We start from the raw sequence: 23,258 nt of genomic DNA, 5'->3' as shown, positions 1-23,258 counted from the left end.
CAACTTTCTTAAATCTTCTCATCCTCTCTTGTTTCCACTTCACGTCACTTTTCATTGCTGTACTGTATGTCTGTTTTCTTCATCTCTGCTGGAAGTGCATTTCCTCCATTATTCACTGTTTGTTTCAACACAAGGGCTTCGGCAACTGACCTGGCCTCATGCTGTCAAAGGACCAGTAAGGAAAATTTAGCAGCATCACGGGTTCTCCATTTCCCCACGACCGCTTTGTTTGGTCTAACAAACACGAGGGCGGTGGAGAAAAGGATTAATTCCGCTTTAGAGAGCTGAACTTGTCCTCAACACAATCTAAAAACACATTTTTGGTGATGTGCCATTTTGTGTGAGGGGTTGGTTGATTTTTGTGTTTTTTTTTTCCAGAAAGGGTGAATCTGTCGTCAAGGTCTCCTTGTCATTTAAAGATCAAGTCAAAGTGAAAAAGACAAATTGTATCAACCTCTGTCTTCAAACCAAGTGCAATCATAAGTCACACTGCCACCTCAACATACGAATGTGTAAGTTTAATAGTCATCCATTTCACCTGCATGCATTCATGTGCTATTTCCCTGACTATTGGTTTTCAATCACTTCTCCATATCATCATCTCAGTCTCTGTGGTTGCTTTAGTTCAAGTAATTTAGGACCATATTCCCTTGAGTTCACTTCCTTGCGTTTTAGGTCGAGTTCCGGTGAGCTGACTTTAATGATTGCACACAACTCCAAAGCAATCAGCCTGTCCCAGCCCGCAATCTAAGGCAATAATTCTGGCAAAAGGTAATTATGCACTAAATGAATCTTTTTTTTTTTTGTGCATCGAGATCTTGCGTTGTGGTTTGAATGCAACGTTAGTGCTTTGGATCCAGTCACTGGCCTGGATATTTCAATATGAGTGGCAAAAAAATAATATAAGGCCCGTATTTTTGTTCCTAAAAGCGCAGTGCAACTGTTTGGAGTTTTCTTTCTTTTGGTATTTGCTTGACTTTGGCTGGTCGAATTAGGCAGAACCGGGTGTTTGCTCCTTTTTAGGATGGAAATAGTCTTTTATTAGTCAATTCTAGTGGCATCCCCCATTTGAATGAATATCTTTCAGATGGATGCGCAGTTTGCACAGGTATGCTGTGTCTGTGTGATCTCCCACAATAGTGACGGGCGACAGGGTGCTTTTACAATATTTTTAAGATGATAATATATAATTCATTCAATGAATTGATTTCTATAATGATTTTTAGAGGGAATGTCCTGCACCGCTTTCATATTCATGAATGAAATCCCAAGACACCCACCATGCACGTTGGCGCAGCGGCAAATTTCTCTGCCTTGCCTTGATCAAATAGAAAGTACAAAATCATGTTAGACCAACTGCACTGCGAGTTAGACGTGGTGTTTGCAAGTATAAAATGTAGTCTACTATTTGTAACCAAATTGGCAGTGGCGCCGAGGGGCGAGGCAGGTACAACCCAGTCAAGCACAGCTCCTCTACCAAATTCACAAACATGCTGAACTAGATCATTTCTTCAGCACGAAAAAGACAATGCGGCAGTTTTTCCACCAAGCGCAAACTACTTTCTGTGACCAAATTGTTGGATGAGAAGGGAACCAGACAACTTGGTGCATCGTCACACCGAGATCGGTGCGACATGGCCCCAAGCATGCTAGACTAGAGTTGCACTGGCATGAAAATGAAGTTAAGATTTTTACGTCGAGCTCACGGGCGCCAGTCGACCAAAATAGGGTCCAAAGTGTTTGAGTTGCTGGTAACGACTTGTTGCAAATGACTGTTTTCTCGCGTCTGAGTTAAAACCAAAAAAGGGGAATTATGTGTCTCTCTTTTTGGCACCGACTCTTTTGGCTCTATTTCCAAGCTGTTCATCCAATTCTAGCGTAGCATCCAAAGAGTAGAGCTTCGAAAGTCACACAAAAGCTCATAAAACTTTCACTCTATTGGAGTGCATGCACATGGCACAAACCCTGCCTTTTGATCTCACACGTGAACAGCATAACATTTAGCATGTCATCCCTGATGCCCCACTCTTGAGGCATGACCAATTTACCCATGCTTAATCCAACTTTTACGCAAATCCAATGACGTAAATCAATTGTTAATTCCTAGAGAGTAACACACAAGAAAGACGAAATAAGAAGGTTTTTCATTGATATAGCTACAGACCCATACCAATAACCTCCCCATATATAAATTATATCAAATGGATTACATATTGTACTAAACAGAGATAGCCACCTGACCCGATTTTGCCAGTCCGTCCGTGACATGCACTCATCAACCCTCCATCCTTCTACTCAATATAACCATCCTCCATCTCCGTCTGCTTCCATCCTTGTATTTTACCAGTCCGCTGGGTCCTAATATGTAAATTATTTGTAAATATTTTACTCTAAAAAAAAAACGATATTTGGTCCCAGTAAATGGAGTAATACGCTCAATATTTTACTCTCAAATTTACTCTGTTTACTGTGACCAAATATAGTCCTTTTAGTGTGAAATGTACTCTGTACGTATATCTTTGCTCCAAAATAGCCCCTCTACCTCACTCATCTTTCAGCCACACTCACCAACACATCAGCCCTATTCTGCCGCCTTCTAATAGAATCTCTCAGCTTCACTAATGGGTCTGTCAGGATCTCGGCAAGAACACGAGAACAGATGAGAGTTCAGGCCACACACAGAGAAAGATTCAAAAAGATGATGGAAAGGTGATGGACTTAGAAGGCTTCCTTGACGGATGCCTTGGGGAGAGTTTCAATGCAACAGTTCCATCTGCGCTGTCAACTTGTGACCAAATGCTGCCACGGTAACAGAGCGACGTAATGCTTTTCCATTGTCCTGATAATAACTCTTACAACAGCAATTAGTGTTAGTTCCAACCAAGCAATTTGATTGGACGCAAGTCATTCCACGAGCCATGATGTTGTTTTACTCCCCATATGACTCCCTCTCACAGATATTCTGAATTCCATATTTATTTCCTTAATTTGGCCCAAATCATAGTCAGTGGTTGCCAAACATAACTGTGGGTTTTTAAAAAGACAGACATAGTTCCTCAAATAACATTTGATTTAAAGTATGAATGTGCAGATGATTATGAATGCAAAGAGCGGTCACCGCAAACCACCAGGTGTGCTCATGTGATTAAATGACACACAAATGACAATTTAATGACACCTTAAGTGTACAAACCGGAGCAGAACCTCAACTTCTATTTTTTTCAGTTTTGTCTTACCGTTGTCGATGGCAATGAACACAGCGATGTATTTATTGTCATGAACATAAGGAGATTCACGGTCCAGAGAGGCCAACGTGTTGACAGTTCCTCGCAGTTGGTTCACAGTCAGCCAGCCTGCTGGATCTCGTAGAATGGCGTACCTTGGGAACACAGTTGAAAGTTATGAAAATTAAAATCTTACGGTCAGTAAGATTCACAGTATTGGAAATCAGCATTAACATTCCTTTCATTTCGTAGTTATAATCTTATGATCTCATCAGTACATTAAAAGGTTTAATTGGAGGGAGAAAATCCCTCTGAACGTTCCGAACACCGGTTTCTTCGTTAGTACTGAACAGCATAATGTGAATTTTTCCAATGTAGCTCACTATCCCACGTATAATATTAAAACACATAAAAGATACTAGAAGAAGAGCAAAACAGCAACAGTCTCATGTTGAGCTGAAAGCCGAAGAATAAAAATGTGTCTTCAAACGTGTTTCAAAAGTGGACAGAGAGGGGATTGCCTAACATTTAATAGGAGGTCATTCCTTCGGGAAGGACTGACAACAGAAAAGCGCTTAGTCCTCGGCATCTCCAGCAGCATTTGGTCCACAGACCTGAGCAGCGAGCACGTGCGTAGGGGTGGAGGAGATCAGAGAGGTACTCTGTAGTGAGGCCATTTCAAGATTTGAAAACGAACAGAATTATCTTAAAGCGAACTCTAAAGAGCACTGGGAGCCTGTATGAAGAGGCCAAGATTGGGGTGATGAGCTCCAGCTAAAAAGGCGAGCAGCAGCATTTTGCACCAGATAGAGACGCTTGAGCGAGGACTGGCCGACTCCAAAGCCTAGATGTAACGAATGCACGGATTATTGTTTCTAAGTGATGCTGAGAAAGAAAGGTCTTCACTTTAGCCTACTGCCTAAAATGAAAGAAGCTAGATCAAACAACAACACTGATTTGCTGATCTAATTTAAAATCACTGTCCAGTTTAAAACCCAGGTTCGAGACTGTTGGCTTTAGATAAGATGCCAGGGGGCCGAGGTGAACAGCGTTGAAAATAGAAATGCCACTGGGACCAGACACCATAACTGTGGTCTACTTTTCGTTGAAATTCAAGAAATTAAGTGACATGCAGATTTTGATTTCCTCTAGACAGGACAAATTCAATTCTTGGTCCCTGTGAGTGCAATGGGCAGGTATCCCAATACGGCACTTGTGTCTGTATGGTATCATTATGTCTGTATAACTATCTACTTTCCTTCCTGAGAGTAAAATATTGCCATCATTGGAAACTTTCAGAAGAGTGACTGAGCAAGAGACAGATTTTCATTTTTTTTTTTAATCAGCGAGAGAGAGAGAGAGAGAGAGAAAGCGAGATGGCCCACAGCCAATGCTAATAAACTGTTTCTATCGGAGTGCTGCAGAGTGTATGTAAGCATAAGTTATAAGGACAAGGGTTGTGCTGACTTGTGTTTGGCCACAACCACTTCATCTAAATTCACAGCAGGCAAAGTGTGAGGGAGAGAAAAGAAATGGAGGCAAAGCAGGGAGAGTGATGATGAGAGGGATCAAGAAGGAAGTGAGGACAAGGAGGCATCATACGAGGAATGAGCTTGTAATGAAAATACATTTTCCCCACTTTCTTCGCCCTGTAATTTGAAATCTGCTTCTATTGTGCTGCATTCGGAGCAGCCTAGTTTAGTGCTGCACCAACAAAGTTTACAGGCAACTCTTTGCCTCGACAATAATTGTTTGACAAAAATTGCGGGAGTGAAAGCAACCAAAGTTTTCACTTGTCCATTTAAAAGAAATGTTTTACTTCTCATTCTTGCCGTTTATATTTTCTCGCAGCACCATTCTCCCAATTTGTATGGTATGCGCGTCTTGTTTTGAATACAAAGCCGTTTGATTTTAATTGATTGCTCTGCGTTCGGTGGCGTTTATCCCAGTGAAGAAAGTGATACATTCCAGTGATCAAGATGGATGGCTGACATTCACAAATGTCTTGCAAGTACGTCCTGTGAGAGCATCAGGCAGTGTTCATTTATTGAAAATGTTTGCTAAAAATACAAAATTCAGGTAGCATCAAGTTTCCATAATAACGTACGTATGGTTATAACTCGTCATAGATAGACATCGTCTCTTTGAGACGAAGCTCTTGCATCTAATCATATCTTGCTGCAACCATAGGCATCATTCACACCTTTCAGTCCCACAAAAATGACAGGAATACGAACTAACTGGACTGATTACAAAAAAAGTTAAATAAATATGTAGTATTAACTGACAACTTATTAGGATCGGGCGATATATGAATCAGAATCAGATTTACTGGCCCGGTCTGTAAAACACACAAGGAATTTGTCTGATGATGTGATTTATTTAAAAGTTCTTGTATTTATAAATATCAATCGTGACCTGACATATTGTAGAGTAGGGTGATGAAGGTAATTATTTTATATAAAAAAAAGTGTCACATATTGTTTCAGTTAGATTTTTTTTTTTTTTAAAACACACGCATTTTTATTTTAATTCATCCATCCATCCATTATCTGAACCGCTCATCCTCACGAGGCTCACTGCCGTGCTGGAGCCTATCGCAGCAGTTTTCGAGCAGTAAGCAGGTTAATGTATCAACTTGTTCTCAGCCAATCGCAAAGGCGTAAAAACCATTCACACTCACAGTCACGCTTAGGGACAATCTAGAGTGTTCAATCAAACCAGCATACATGTTTTTGGAAAGTGTGAGGAAACCGCAACACCCGGAGAAATCCCACCCAGGCACGACGAGAACCACAGTCCAGAAAATCCACTACAGTGGCTAAACATTTACTACACAATCAAATAAAGAGGGATTAGTGTCTTTTTCAAAATTTAAATGGGTCCATTAGTGGGTTCTAATTATTCATTAAGACTCATAAGGGGGCCTTCATTTTTATTTGTTTCACAAACCATATACTGTAGGCTATGTCAAGACCTCGAGGTGGCACAGGAATTTGGGGCCACAGTAACAAAAAAAATAAATAAATCTCCATCACATCAGCGTTGCGAATTGAAAATAAATTTAGACATACATGGGCATCTTTCTTCAAATGGATCGCTAACGTTTGTTCAGTTTGGACACAGCACAGAGAAGAAGTGGCTGACCGTCCTCGGTCAGCCATTCGTAATGTTGATGTATCACACAACAACTTTTGTCCTTGCAGTGCAGTGAATCAGCGCCTGTCCTATTCTCTTACCTCACCCGCGGCTCTTCAACGCTACCCGAGTGTCTTCAAGCCTGACATCCAAGGTTCCACTGCTCTCTTCTTTTAAGTTTTAAGTCCCATGTCTTTTACCTTGCATATGGCCACAGTGAGAAGTGTAAGCGGACAGGAAGCTACTGAATAATGTATGACCTGGATTCCTGAGATGTTCTCATTTTTCAAAGACGCAAGGTTAGGAGAACAACACAAGGTACACAAACTTTGCTAGAGAGAGAGAACTCCCAAAAGAAGCCACTTTTTTTTTCGACAAGAAAATAGTTCAAATGATTTATGTATTATATGAATATTTTTTGTTAATTAGATGAGTTTCACCTGAGTGTCATTGTTATGATAACATTCTTGATCTGTTTATGATCCATCATAATGAAATGGAAACAACATCATGCCATGAGAATGCACAAGAAAAGACAATAGAAATACACTTTTTTTTATAGTAGAGTAATTCCCACAGTGTTTTCCAATGATGCCCTGAATTTCAATTCCAGGGACTAATTTTTGAAAATAGCACATAGATTAGCACTGAAATAAAGTCCCCAATCTTTCTTGAAAACACATCTAGTTATGAATTCCCTTTTTCATAGCGCACTAGCTTGACACTGGGGAAGCATGACGTTTAAGCCCCATTAAATAAAATTGTACTTTTTCATTTTTTTCAATTTCAAGGTGCACAACTACCATGAAATGTATTTTCTACATTGATTCACATTGCTAATAAATGCATAACACTCATGATGTCATTGCCACCTGATTTTGCTTTTGCTCCTCTCATCAAACCAATCTTCTACGCTTTTGCTACAGCAGTTAAATTTGCCCAAAGGTTTCTCATTCGAGAGATGACACAAATCCCTTAAAAAAACTGGATAGTTTGGCCTACATTCCAAACATGATTAAAATGACTTTTAAAATGAGCATTTGATTTGATGTCAATTTGAATTTGTGATAGTAAAAGAGTGAAAATTGAACAAAAGAAAAATCACTGTGGGTTCCTTTGGGTGGACGAATTCGCTCAAATTGCTTTGCTTTGATTTACCCTTTTAGATTTTTTTTTTTTAATCGCTGTGGCTATTGAAATCGAGAAACATTTCCACAATTCAATATTATTGTGGCATGTCACATGGCAATCGATTCGCTGAGTGTTATACTGCCTCAGATCACTTCACTCACAGCATGTGAACAAAACTACAAATGTATTCAGTTTATTTGAGTTTTACTGACAGTGTTGGTAGCAAACGAATCATAAAACTAGCGATTTACAAGTAATGCAAGACAACACATGAAACTATGAACTGTCACTATTAGTAATCGTAACTGCCGTGACCCAGCAGAGGGCAGTGGGTGTATAGAGAATCAAACAACATTTTAAAACAAATTCATCGCTTTCTCCAAAGTTGGTAGCCGAAGAAATTGTCTTTGCGCTTTCGCACACGCCATTTAAATGAAATGAGAGGAGCCACTTCCATAAGTGGTGAAACATTTTAGCTGCGTTCATGTCCACAACGGCATTACCCTTTTTAGAATGTGCCACGCTTGCTGCGAAAATACTAAAACTTAGTCGAACTTTCCCACTGCTCGGGGCCAATTTATTAATCTGACCGCAGAGAACTTTGTAAACATGTCAAAATGACCAAACCTACCAATAGCACAGGGAAGAAAATACATTTGTTAGGGCCAGGCTTGTCTTAATGTGTATTAGTATTAGAGGGACATGACAGTTTTGGGAATTAATTAAATCTTTACAATCAAAATAAAAACTGCCATACAGAACATTTCAGGAATCTCACATCATTATTGATGGTTTTCAGGAAGTGAAATTAATTAATTTCTTTTCAAGGAACACATTGTTGTAATTACATTTTGAAGAATATATTGCCAAATAATATAATTTTGCATAAGTTGGCTGTGCAACATTTGTGGTTAATAATTAACAATAAATGGTATTTAACGTCTTGAACTTCTCCAATCTCATGCTCTCACTATTGAGTATTAAATAAAGTCTGTTTAATTAGCACCTGGAGCAATTTAGCAGTGAGTAAAATGCCAGCCACAATGATTTACAAAGACAAATTAGCATTGCAAATATTTTATTACCCTTCTTTGTCTGACTGAAAGTGAGAAATGTCACCAACAGCAGGTTGGCAGGTTAGATAAGAATAGAGCAATTAACACATATCACAGGAGGAGGTCTGGTGACAAAAAAAAAAATAAAAAATGGTAGAAGCATAAACTGATTTGCTGGAGTACATGGCGAAGATTGAAGCATGCAAAGTGCGCTTATAAGGAACTGCAAGAAGACCCCTACAGGTGGGTGATGTAAAGTTGGCCAGGGCAATCACAGACCACCGCTGCGGAGTGGACACGTGGAAATCGCCTCAAAGAATACGTCTTCAGTCCGCTGAAATGCGCAGCATGGTGCAGAGCAGTCTGACAAATTCCCAAACACACTAAACAAGGCTTGTACCGCCATGAAAATCACTCAACCCCAACTGTGCTGTCTATAAATATCGAGCCCTTAGTGTCTAAAAATGTTTTATCTTATAATATCAAGTTAATCAAATAATTGGTTATTTGTAGACAATGTACCCAAATAATTTCACTCCTCTTTGAACATTTACTCATGGCTGCTTTCTCACAAAAATCCACCAATCAGACTGTCATGAAAACTATAAAATAAGCAAAGGTGTGTTATGGGCTCACCTCTGAGAGTAAACACACTAGGTGTGGGCTAACTTCAATAAGATACTCTTTATATGGAAAATATACACACAAAAATCCCAGACGTGCGTGCTTTCCCTCTGAATGACATTGGCTGTGATCCAAGGCTCAGACGGATTGTGTTCCGTGTCAAATGCATTTAACCTGCAGATCCCAGGGCACACATACACAAACAACACGCACATGCACACACCCACAAGAAAACACCTGCACATTTAAGCAGAGGCAAACACAGTAGCACAGTTAAAAGAAAACTGACTCCACTGTGGTGTTGTTTCATTCTGTGCACGCTTCCCCATCCTGCGTTTCCAACCATCTCCGTGTCTCACCGTGTCTGTCTTTTTCAGTGTCCTCAAACTGTTGACAGGTCACAGCTCTGGCATGCCAAAATCTCTGGTGCAAGCGATATGTCAATGAGTGGAGGGATAAAAAATAAAAAAGTAGCTCATAAGTGAAATGAAGCAATGCATTCTACAGATGAGGGCACAAAGTAAGACGGTTCAAATATGAAAGATGCCGTTATGCATAATCTCCAGGAGCCTGACTGATTCATATGGAAATAATGTTTTGCTATGCTGTTGTTCAATCACACCACGCCACTGACATTTGCTCTGTGTCTGGCAGCAGTTAGAAGTTTTAGATGTAAATCAGGAGCAGCAAGTTTAGCTTTTGCCTTCCCCTTGTCATTATAATCCAAGGGATATCAGTGTTGATCCTCATCCAACAAGTCTGCCACATTGTGAAACAGGGATCCGGCTAAGGGTGGATTTACGCTACGTGACTAAAGTGACACAATCCAGGCTGTTTTCACATTTTGGATGTACCCGTACTGGCCATCACGGTGGCGTAAAGGGAAAAAGGGAAATGAAATTGAATATGTGTATCCTCAAATTAGAATAGTGGCTCTAAAAAATGTGGACAAAAATCAGATATATAAGAACCAGACATCAGCCAATGCAATGCATGTTTCAGTTCTTCCATTGTTTCTCGGCATTTCTACCGAACTGTCTTTTTATTATTACTGTTTACACAAAGCGCCTTTGTTATTGGTGATAAAATAGATAAATAACTTCTTAATTTGTGTATGATTATTTTTAAAATATGCTTTTACATACATCCCCCCCAATAGTTGGGCAACGGCACTCCCCCAGCCACTGTATGAAAAATACAGTGAATATTTATTGTTAGATAAAAAATTGAAAACGCGGGACAGAATTAGATTGTTTACTATTCTTTTCATATTCCACCCCATCCACAAACACACAAGTGAATTGGAAAATCTGTTATTAATGAGCACAATTTGAATTCAAAATAAGACAAATTGCTCGGAGACAATTAAAAATGTAAGCTGTCCTGTCACTAAAGTGGCATGTAAACTACACCAATCTTGATATTTCCAGAACCTCAAGTGCAACCACTCCACATCATGTAGAACTTGATACTGACACTGTCTGTTTTACAGCACCCAAACTCACTTCAATTATTTCAGCAGTAGTCACAATTGAGTGGTTTTATTTCCTCAGGTCATTATTAAACCCCGGTGTTGAGTTTAGTCTATTTGTAAATGTAATTCAACTACACGGTGGAAAAAGAGGATCACATTAAGTAGACATTAGGCCAGAAAGCCAATGAAACCAATGAAGAGTTCTCTACATTGCACTGCTTCAGTAGATAACTTGAGAACTTTTTTTTTTAACTGTACCAGTGTAAAGTTCATTGTATCCAATGCAGCTAAAAGGGGAATGAAAAAAAAAACGGCAAAGCTACGTCAATAGATGGCCTCGCTGTCAGGAATCATTGATTGTACACTCAAAGAAAGACCACTGGATTATTGGTTCAACGGAGTAAACCAATGACTACTCTCCAACCACTAAACCTTCCATATAAACTGTACAGCGAAATAAACAAGGATGGCTTTACTCTTCAGTTTTAACTGAAATACAGTACCTTACCTGACACTCTGTAGCTGTAACCTATCCGGGTCTGTGGCATTGAGAGAGGCTACAAAGCTTTCCACTGGAATGTTTTCCATCCTGGTGACAATCAGCGGGTCTGGGAAAAAGGCAGGTCCTTCATTAATGTCCAAAACTTTGACTTGAACAGTCGCTGTGGAGCTCGGGCCATAACCCGCATCCGAAATCAGAGGGTCCTCATTCTCCACTTTAATGAAGATCTTGTGGAACGCTGTGCCTTCGTAATCTAGGGGCTTAAGAAAAGGAAACATTAAAGCAAGGACATTTAAATGTTTAGCGACCAATATAATATTGCTATACCTTGACAACTGAAAGCATTCCCTCATTATTGTCTGGGTTGGTCTGGATCTCGAAGCTCCGTGTGGGATCTCCGTTTATTATGGAGTAGATAGCTCTCCATGCGCCAGTCGCTGGGTCATCTCTATCGTCTACTGTCAGGTTAACAGCCACACCAGTCGAACCTTCATATACATACGCTTCAAACTGTTGGGACAGACAAAAATCACGATAAGAAAGAAAAAAAAAACATGCTGTAATCTACCTGGATGCAGAAACTGACAATACCTTTGGAGATTAATTTAAATGGTTTTAACTGTGTTAAATATTTGAACTCAGTTAACTCAGTTTGATTTACTTCAAAAATAATTTACATACTTTGCAAATATTGTACCATATTATCTGTACATCTTTAGCACATCATCGCAGAACAAAACACCCTTCTCAAGTTACCACTGGGCCTTGCAAACCATCTTAGGGCCGTTTTGACAAATGTTGCTGAGAAAAATGCCCGTAAATGTGTCTACTAAGCTATTAGAACAGTTTTTTAATTAAATATACTTCATATTTGGCGATTTTGAATAAATTCCAAGATATGCAAGTCACAAAACTTCACAAAAAATAGCAGTTGAAATGTGATTATTCACAATTAATCACAGAAATAATTTGTGATTAATTAGTTTAAAAAAACATTATCACTTGACAGCACTAATCAAAACATTGAGACATGTATTTATTCATAGGCGTGAGTTTGCCAAAATTATGTTTAATATTTTAAGAGGATATAACGTATTTTTTTTCTAGCATTTTTATTATACTGGGCAGGTCAATTGCGTTTGTCGGCAAATCAAAGGACTTATTTAATCAATGCGATCAAGCGTGTTGAGCACTCCATGTCGAGTCACCCCTCGTGGCGTAAAGATAGACTTTGCCACAATAGTAGATTAAATACCATTAAATAACCAACAAAAATAAATCACAGCCATTGGTTGACAATAAAAAGTAAAAAAAAAATGTATGTCTGTTTTGATCTGTGCTTTACTTACAGTACAATTTTTGGATGTGCGTGAATTTAAATAGAAAGTTAGCCAGCTAATAAGCTTTAAATAAACTACTCAGACAGAACATCTCTTCAGCTTTGATGCCCGCTGGATTTTATTGTAACCGACTTGGATTGGATTCTATCTTTGCCCACAATGCAGCACGGGATGCTGGTTAAACTAAACCAGTTTAAAGTAAAACATTTTTTCAACTGTAATTTAGTCATGACGGAAGTGTCAGTTGTGAGTGATGGACTGAGGATTTCAGCTTGAAATAATGACAGACTGATGATGACAGATGAGTGGCCTGGCCGCTGGCGAATGACGAATAATGGACTTACAAACACGACCACTGTGTCTTCGACCTTGTTCTTCATTCAACTGAATGAACCCTGGTAATTACTGACAGATAAAAACAAGCTTTTTTTTTTTAAATTATTATTTATTTTTAAATATGTGGCATTTTCATTTTGTGTCACTTGACCTAAATTCTATACTATAGCCTCCATTTCCTGTTTTCAATTCATCAATCACGCATGAATGAACTGACACAAAGAGAGTAAACACACATGTCCTTCATCGCTAATTTCATATACTGGTTCAAATTCATTTTACACTGCCAATCAAAATACTCCCAACTGATCATGCTTGGTAAGAGGATTCAATCAATTAAATAGCCAAGCCGTCTGCCAGTAAAAGTCAATGAGGAATACAATCTGAAGTGAAAAAGATGGAGACACACGAAAGCCATCTGAATGTGCGTCTGTGTGTGCATGTCAGCACCATTATCGCGGCAGAGCTTACAGTGTAATCTTTCAAACACGAAACACCCTACTTAACAACAGCACAAGAGAAGTCAAGATAAATGTATTTCTTGCCAGCCCACGGTATTGTTGTTTCACAGATTACCTTCTTAAAGCTACACCCTACTGAAAACCATCCATTTGTCTGGGGAGAGACGAACATTGATTTTGTCTTTATCTTTTCCTTTATTTATCCAATGCTTGTTTAAAGCACTTAAACCATTCAGTCAGTTAATGCCCAGCGGAGAGAAACACAATATTCGTTGAAGGAGTAAATTCCACAACAAATGGATTGGAGTTTGGAAGGGTGAAGCCAATTCCTCTTTTTTTGCTGTGGACTACAAACATTGAAGTTGGAGAGGACAAGATAAATAATGCATTTATGTGACATAACTTGAATTTGTACTCAAGTACAAGTTGGTAATCTACACTAATGCAGTAGTAAAGTCCTACTGTAAATACAGGAAATATTTGTATGTTAATCACTTATCCTTAAATATAACCCAATCAAAAAAAAAAAACAGCATGCCAGCAAGAGAGCTTGCCTCCCTGTGCCGCGACGTCTGGGGACTGACTTGGCCAAACTAAAATTCAAACTTCAAATTTTTTCACCAATTAAATTTTTGGCAATGTGTTTTACGGATCTCTGAAGTGACACTGCCACTTTTTTAGTAATTGATTATTACTAATATCCAAGCAATTATATATTGTAGTTCTTATGATTAACAGCGACATCACAGCTAGGCAAACAATTTCATCTTTTTCATGATTTTAGGGTGGCCTGGAGTCCTCTATTGTACTTGAATTGATCTGCATATCTTCATATTGAGAATCAAAACAAGAACAATCTGTAATAAGCTGCCAACCAATCTATATAAATAAATTGTACACCAATTTGGTGTATTTGCAGTAATTGTCAGGTGAGTTGCACCGATGGATGATCATGCATGTGTCGCAATGCACCGCTATTTTTCTGCAGTCATATCCAATAAATTTGTGGGCCATTTCCTTGTGGTATTTGTTGTACGTGCCGTGAGTAAAAATAAATGAAAATAGACAGTGGGCCGCAAATAACCTCGGGCCGTAGTTTGGACACCCCTGCTGTCGTGCCTCCTTATTGTTGTTGTCATTGAATGTTGATCAGGATCACTACTGGTCACTTTAAATTCTTTATGATTCATTGTCACATCTTTGTATGTTTATACACTGAACTCCATGTATTTGCGAGTTGGTATTTGCGGATTCCCCTCAGGATTCTTACTGCTTAGTCTAGTTAAACTCAAGTTTTCAAACTTTTTAATTCCATTTGAAATTAAATTTAAGACCAACTTTCCATGTTGGCACTTGAACGATCTGCTCTTAAGAGTCCTGAATAAAACCACATTACTGTTTTGTTGGTTCCACTATCGAGATTATGTGAAGTTACTATGAGAGTTTTTCTGTAAATATTTTTTTCAAAGATATCTATTTTTTTTAAATGGTCTTTGGCTTGTATAGCATCTTTCCACCTATTAAGGCCCTCAATGCACTTCACACGGCTTTCACATCGACCTGCTGATGACATACCACCAAGATCAACTAGGATTCAGTACCTTGCTCAAGAATACTTGGACATGGTCACAATGGCCAGGTATCGAACCCTCAACCTCGACCACACTACCATTGAGCCACGTCGCCCCAAGACCGATGAAAGATTGATTTGAAGGCCTTGTTTTTAGATTCATGGATTCAGTGCCTTAAGCCCTTTTAAGGATCCGCTGGAACCTCTCGCCCAATTGCGGATCTATTTTTCATTTTTTTGTAACCTATCCCCCGTTATTCACAGAACCCCCTCACTTATTTGCTGTGCAGTGGTTATGTAATTAGAATGGCACCCAGGTTGAGATAAGGACGGAAGATGTCGGTAATGTATGGTAGGCTAAGACATCCGGGGGATTTATAAGTCATTTGAAGTTTAAAGCTTATCCAGAACTAGATGGGGAGCCAGTGAAAGTGCATGAGGGTAGGGCTAATAAGTTCCCAGGGCTTTGAGGAGGTGAGAACTAGCCCTTTCACTATATTTATTATATCGACTGAGTTCTTTTTTTTTCTGACTTGATAAATTGTCATTTACAAGCACATTTGTTTACAAACGTCATCAAGTATCCTACCTCCAACCCAAAATCAGCTTGGGTAATCTCTAGCACAACCGTGACCCCAGTAAGGAGAAGCGGTGCAGAAAATGGATAGATGACTGGATCAACATTCTATCGTGCATGCTGCTGTGGGAGGCAGAACTCTCATTCTGAGACACACACATGCACATTCAGACAAGGAGACAGGCGGCGGGAACAGCTTGGACGCAGAGAGAAAGGAGTTTCCGACGGCGGTAGGTGTACAATTACACACGCAAACTTGATCTGCATAAACAGAATGTGATCCAAAACCGAATTACACAGCAGCCAGGTGCGACGAAACATTTTGGATTCAAGCCAGATGAAAGCAGAGCATCTACGAGCCGGCATGTCAAATTTGGATGACGAAAGTCTCAATACAACAATCCCCCCCCCAAAAAAAAACAAAAAACAAAGCAGTGAGTCATGGAGGACCGTCGATTTCCTGACAGTTAGCAATTAGAAGGCCTCACAAATCGCGTTACTCGCTTTATAGTGAAAGAAAGATGCAGCCACGCAACTCTGCCGAGAAAGCAGTGTTTTAACAAATACAGCAAGGTTTTCATAGGCAATACAAATTGTTCCAAAACATTTCCATTTCCAAAACATCCACTACAGCCTTGTACACAGGTGAAAGAGGGCATTCTGAAGGAGATAAAGACATCTCATTCTCCTCTACCAATACAGCAGGGTTCCTTCAGATCCTTGAAAGCTCTTAAAAGGGATTGAATCCATCCATCCATTATCTGAGCTGCTTCTCGTCACAAGCGTGCTGGAGCCTATCCCAGCTATCTTTGGGCAGTTGGCGGGGTACGCCCTGGACTGGTTACCAGCCAATTGCAGAGCACACAAAGAGAAACAACCATCCGCACTCACACTCACACTTAGGGGCAATTTAGATCAATCAACCAGCCATGCATGTTTTTGGAATGTGGAAATAAACTGGAGGAAACCCACACAGGTACTGGGAGAGCATGCAAAGTGCACACAGGAAGGCCGGAGCCGGAATCGAACCCATGACCTCCGTACTGTGAGGTCATCGTGCTAACCAGTCGTCCACCGTGCCGGAGCCGGAATCGAACCCATAACCTCCGCACTGTGAGGTCATCGTGCTAACCAGTCGTCCACCGTGCCGGAGCCGGAATCGAACCCATAACCTCCGCACTGTGAGGTCATCGTGCTAAACAGTCGTCCACCGTGCCGGCTGACATTGAATCCATGAATCCCAAAACAATGCCTTAATTTGCATTAACAAGCCTTAAATCCATTTTACACAAGTCTCCATGTTACATGTTCTCATTGCATTTATCAAATCTTAAAATAAATTGGTAACATCATGCAGTCACGACAGTGGAAACAAAACAGGGATGGGATTTTAGTTGGGACTCGAAAGAGCAGGTGCACAAGCGACTTTGGGAACATTGGGGAAGTTGATCTTAAATTTTAATTCAAATGGAAATGAAAAGTTTTAATTAAGCTTGCTTTAAGCGGTAGGTACCCTGCGCAGGGATATGGTCGGATACTAACATTTAAGAGCAATTGTGAACAGAGCCCAAACCTTTTTTTTTTTAAGATCTCATTTGAGTGCCAACTGTTTGGAAATAGAGCAGCCCGAAATTAACATGAGCAACGTTTGCCCTTGACTTCTGTTGAGTTCTCCGATGATGCAAACAAATGAACATCTGTAAAAGAAAAACAAACCAGTTGGCAGAGCTGCAAGAACAACTGCTTTGACAAAGCGTAATTGAATTTGAACATCGCTAACATCTAGTGCACACTCATACGCTGACAAAACATTAAGAAGAGATGTGAAGAGCACATCTGTCACTTTTACCCAGTAACAATAATTGCTCGTTGCCTCATTGATGCTGCTAAGGGAATTGCCTCGTATGATTTTAGACAGGATTTTAATTAGCATTTCTTGGCCAACTGACATTGTTTGCATGTCACATGTTTCAGATGTGTTCTCTGGTAATCAAATGAGATCAAAGGCTCGATCAGGGCTCACTGATCATTTGAATCATGTGCCTGAGGAGGGAAACACCTAAATAATGCAGGATAGGGGCCCTTGAGAACCGGAGTTGGTGACAAGGGGGTCTAATAAATAATACTTAAAAAAAATTATTGCACATTTTCTGCTTTAAAATAGAAATAAAGGATCCATTCACTATATTTATATGAGATTTGCGAGGTATTTCCATTAAGTCTCAACTTTCACTCAGTCTATTTAAGTCTCATTTATTTCTCTTGGTGAATTTATGGAGAAACACCTGAGAAACAGTGGCGGCAAAAGAGAAAGTCAAGAGAGTGGAAGGTGAGATTTGTCTCCCAAGGCATAGAAGAAAAAGTTTTGAGCAAGAAAATGTTCCTGTGGATAAGACAGACAACGTAAGAGTCAATTCTTTTTGTTAGGGGTAGAACAGTTTACAAAATCTAAAGATTTGTTCACATCATGGTTTTGTTGGTGCGCTTTCTTTGTTTTGTTTCAGTATACGTTGACTGTTAGGAAAATCAGCAAGCCTGAAAGCATTTGACACAACATTGTGGGAGTGGGAAATTAAAAGCAAGTCAGAAGAGACATTGCTTACAATATGGCTTTTATTTTATTGGCAAAGAAAGTTATCTTTATTGAGTGCTTAAAATAAAGTTGTTCACTCTCACAAAAATGCCTTGGAATCTTTTGCACATACTGGGCACAAAAGTGTATCAATAATATGAAAGATAAAATGGCTCTTGAAACTCTGACCACTGAATTAGTGCACACAAAAGAAGTTTGTGTTGCAACCACATTATTTACCAACAGCAAAAACAAAGCACTAACATCTTTAAGCAAAACAAACTATGTCAGCAGAACATTAACTTATTTTTCCCCCCTGAAGGAATAGCCACTTGATTAGGCACAGCAAGGAGGACCGCAGCCCAGCTTGAATACAAGCAATCCCAACTAATCGTATTAATTGTATTGAATGCACTTTGTTAGCGGAAGAAGCAAAAAAAGCATAATACTGAGGTACAGAAAATAAATTGCATATTCCGATGATTTGTTAACTTGGACTGCCAGTCACCTCGTTTAGCTGAAGCCAAAGTACAGCCATTTTGCATTTCCACTGTTAGTGATAAAATCTGTTATGTTTTGGCTAAAAACCATTAATCACTGCGCGTTTTAAGTTTGGAGATCCCTGTATGGCGTAATGAGAGCCTCTCAAAGAACAAACTTCACTGTTTGCATTGAGCATTCAGCATATTATCTCAAAATCATAAATTGTAACTTACAGATGTTAAGTTCACATTTCACAGTGATTTTTTTTTTAAAGCAATGATTGCTTTTTATGTCAGACTTCATTCACGACAAGACAGCTTCATTAATATTAATGAATTTCATGATTGACTTAATTTCACCTGCTTGATGCCTGAGCCTCACAACCTCAACCTCTGAACCTAAAATTGCCCCTTGAGTGGATAGCTTAAAATCCCTTCTTTGTCCTGAGCTTCCTTGTATCTTAAGCTGTAAAATAAACCGTAAATAATATCAAGAGAAGGCAAGATAAGTGGACATAGTTTTACAGACTGGAAAGAAAATCGTTTTTACTCAAAATTATGTTTTAATTTAACCTTTCGAACCTTCACAGCCTGACGCAGAGAGTAATTTCAAAGTCAAGACTTAGTTGCGTTTAGGGGGCATTCTGACAAAGAGATCACTCATATAGCTGGAACAAAAACCTCTGAAATGAATCTCAAAAAGCCTGTGTGCATGTAACCTGTGGAGGTACATCAATTTATCTGCCAAGTATTCCTGTTTTTTTCCCCCCGCCATTTAAACATGATTGAAGAAGATTGAGGGAGACAGAAGACTCCCATATTGGATTAAATAAAAAGCTTTTCGATGAATGTGACTTTTGGCAAAGCTGATTTAACATGACAGCCTTCATAACAAGTTCAAGTCAGAAAAAAAAAACAAGTATAAAACAACTACACTACACAGCTAAGTGCCTTACATTGGATATCAGCAGACAGCAACACACGTTACATTTCATTTCACAGAAATAAGATTGTCATTGTGGAGGTTCTCTCGAATATATTTGCCATTTTTAGTTTGAAATCATATGTAGTGAATATATTTTTGCTCCTGGAAATAGCAGAACAAATCATCCGAATGGGGTCATGAACCCTGGAGCCGAGATTGACTCCTGCTCCATCGCTATTTTCGACAGAGTACCCCGAAACCACAGCTTCGGCCAATCTGGAGCGGCAGAAAGACAGGACTGCTCTGATACAAAAAGTCCAAAGACACCCCCGGAAAATACATGTCACGCTATACACAACTCACCTTGCCTGACATACAGCCCACAAATCCTTTCCTATTGGTTCTTTTTGAAGATGATTTCTGGTCAACTGTGCCCTCACAACACAGGAAGACAGCAATGTGTATACTGAAGCAATCACATCCTCGCCACTAATCCGTGAAACCCGTTAGCCGTTCCTGAGAAAGACCTGCACTGACAGCACCCTGCTGCTCCTTACATGGTGCTACATCCATCACGGCTAACGTCTTTATCCATGGGACAGATGGATTGCAGGCAAAGCATATTGTCAGGTCATCAGCGAGGAGAACATTTTGGGGTGTTGTGGGCAGAAAGAATGGTACGAGCACGCGCGAGCTAGAAATCTGTCTGGTTGTCATTAAGTTTGAGTGACAGGAAGGATAAGGTCCATCACCATCTTGTTATGGGGAGCTCAGGGAAATAGACACAGTGAGACAGTGTATGGAATTAACTGAGAGCTGACCCGTGCAAATCGAGCATGAGGGGAGAAAGGACATGGAAGAACCTGTATATTCATATGGATGCACTGATGATATTAAAATAATTTCGGAAAAACTGAGATTGCAATGCTAGAAAGGTCCACGTGCAGGGAAACACAGGTGAGTAAATATCAACATTTGGTCTGGAAACAATCTCAGCTAAAATTGCACGAACAATATTTACTTGAGTCCCCCGACGCATTGTGAGCAAAAAAAATAAAATAAAAAAAATTCAACATAATACAAAACCCGAGAGGCCATACACAATAGACTATAGTATAGGGGAATATTTTTGGACTCCTACTACTTGTGTTGCTAACTCACAGTATAAGCTGAAGCATATTTTATGTTTAAGCTTACATGTGGTCAATAAACGCTGCAATCTCTTGAATAAGAAAGAATTCATCTGAAAGAAGAAATGATGTGATGAATAATTTAAACAGTTAAAGCTTGGGTAGAGACACAAATCCAGCATAGATACACACTTGCAAATAAACTTGCAGTATGTTGGTGGTCAGTTGAGAAGTTATTTATAATTCATAGGCAGGTTGAAAACCACCGGGAATTGTGGAAGGATTTATCTAGGGATCTTATAGCACGTTCATACACTTGCTTTATAAAAGGCCCATGTCTCTATGCTGTTAACCGGCTCTCTTCCTTGTGTGAGAAATGACAACATTAACTGGGACATGGACATGTTGCACTCTGAACGGCCCTGCTAAGCCCTCTGAGCTGGAACATTTCACATCTGAGCTGCGCTCCTTACAAGTGCCCCTGACACCACAATGCATCATAGGGGGGCTTCAAGGGAGGTTTGGTTTGGCCAAAGTGTGATAAGTCTCAAAAACAGATTGCATCTAAGGGCGTTTCCATTAACAACCACACAACATGAGCGCTACAACTGTACCTTGGGGCGCAGGGAGCAGCACGCAGCAGCGATCCAAACATTCATCATTGGGAGCAAACATGAGCATTGATTTTAAGCTTTATAAAAATAAAATAAAAAAATCGAACGCATCACTTTAAGATTATGACCGTCAGGCAAATGTAGTCTATTTTGCAAATGCCTTGAGGCACTGCTGACTAAACAAATCACCACTGACAGAGTGCATGCTTACGCCCACTCTTGCTCATGATTCCCTTATCTTGCCTGTGCACCCAATTAATGTCTTCTTATTTGTCAAATACATTATTTGCAGACTCGGGTGATTCTAGTTGGCCTTACCTTGAGCTTTTATTGAGGATACTTCCCCCCACCCACCCCATACAAGAAGGTCAAGGTCTTCCAAATATACCTTTGAGTGGGTGTAAACAAGTGTGCACATGTGCAGGAAGGCAGTCTAAGGTTGCAAAATGTAGCATAAATGACTTTACACCATAAACAAATTGTCGTGTGACAGTGCTGTAGTCTTCTTGGACTACAGTCCACTGGGAGTTATGTGAATTGAGTGTGGAAGTAATTGTGAGGTTATTTTTGAAAAAAGGAATCAAAAATGACGTATCTCACCAGCGGATGTGTGAACTCAGGGGCATGGTCATTCTTGTCTGTAATGGTAATTGTTGCTGTGGCTGTCCCTGTTAGGCCCACCTCGCTTCCTGCCATGTCCTTGGCAACAATCTCAAGCTCATACGTTGTGGTTGGCAGTGTCTGGAAAATAAAGCATGACATAAATTAGAAATATGACATGCAAGCGTGGATCAGGAAGCTACAGATTAAAATATTAGAATACAAAACAGGACATTGTTGAGATGATCTGTTTTTTAATGTTCTACTGGGTTGTGGGCTGCATTTTCATGCCAAGTGCAAGTCTCCCACATGTCCGTGGAGCTCAGAATCAGCTTCATGGAGCTTCATCACGATCAAACAGACAATTTTCTGAAATTCCAGATATGTGTGTGCGTGTAGGAGTGTGTGTGCATATATATATATATATATATATATATATATATATATATATATATATCCCATGTCAACCGCCACAACGAAGCATTGCTCGTGTCACTCAGATAAGACTCACCATAGCAATTCAACCCGTCTCCACCCTGAACAGATTGCATTTCACAAATGGCACAGACTCATATTGGTTTTCCAATATGCAGTACAAGCCTGAATTACAGCCCCACAACACTAGTTAAAAAAAAACACTCACTGTAAAAATGGCAATAAAAAAATGATATACAGTCTTCCACTATGTGTTGGAATCCATTACATCAAAAAATTGTCCACACACACTCCTCCACACTAATCCAGCAAAGAAATATCCTCCTCCTGCAGAAAGTGCTGATGCAGTAATCTGAGTGGCCAGTAAAACAACCTTCTCCATTATCCTGCAAAGACTAGATTATTCAAAGCACTACCGATGATGATACTCTGAAGTCGTTGGACCAGTAAATACTTACTTTTTGTCTTTACACTAAGCACAGACACAAAGGTGTTCATAATAGTCTTCAAATATAGATCTGTGTTTCCACCAGTGCTGTATAAGCCGAATGAGCTGCCATGCTTTCTTTACCACTCCCTCCAGCCAACCTAAGGTGGGCTCTAAGATGTGCCCAATTTGGGAGCGCAGAAGTCCAAATATCCCAACGTGGCAACTAAAAATTATTCTAGGTTGTACATGTACAAACAGCCAAAGTCTCCTTTCCTCTTCACTGCTGGACACTACAATCGTGTAAACGTAGTCGACAATGGATTACAGAACAAATTGACGCCCGGTTGTGACTTTTTGCCGCACTTTCAACATCCCGGATGCGGGACCTCTGTGGATTGTTGTAGGGTCTGGCACACGCCTCCTGCGGTGGAGGCAACGTTAACAAAAGCAGAGCTGGCGAGATGGGCGACGGCTACCTGGTCACCATTCCGTCCTCACACTTTGTCCTTTTAAAGCGCTTCCTTGCATTTATTCCTCTGAACCCCCTCCCCCCCGACGATTTCATTCTGCTCAGAGTGCAAATATTTGAATATGATGCATGCGGTACTTAAAGGCCGAAAACCTACTTCGGGCTTTGC

General features: G+C 39.8%; 1 protein-coding gene across 1 annotated transcript in view; it reads right to left on the bottom strand.

Moving 5' to 3' along the window:
* The window catches only part of cdh13 (cadherin 13, H-cadherin (heart)), a 241,863-nt gene that overhangs the window by 29,405 nt on the left and 189,200 nt on the right, over positions 1-23,258 (bottom strand). The window contains exons 9-12 of the mRNA XM_088299366.1: positions 21,756-21,896; positions 11,476-11,658; positions 11,155-11,408; positions 3,237-3,379 (exon numbers count right to left, since the gene is read on the bottom strand). Coding sequence (XP_088155492.1) covers positions 3,237-3,379; positions 11,155-11,408; positions 11,476-11,658; positions 21,756-21,896 — 721 coding nt within the window. The remainder of the gene's footprint in view (positions 1-3,236; positions 3,380-11,154; positions 11,409-11,475; positions 11,659-21,755; positions 21,897-23,258) is intronic.

Source organism: Idiotropiscis lumnitzeri, chromosome 6, assembly GCF_059441095.1.
Source record: "Idiotropiscis lumnitzeri isolate Australia: NSW breed Sydney's pygmy pipehorse chromosome 6, RoL_Ilum_1.0, whole genome shotgun sequence".
Taxonomy (NCBI): domain Eukaryota; kingdom Metazoa; phylum Chordata; class Actinopteri; order Syngnathiformes; family Syngnathidae; genus Idiotropiscis; species Idiotropiscis lumnitzeri.
The sequence above is the reverse complement of the archived record's forward strand: the minus strand, read 5'-3'. Positions and strand labels throughout refer to the sequence as shown.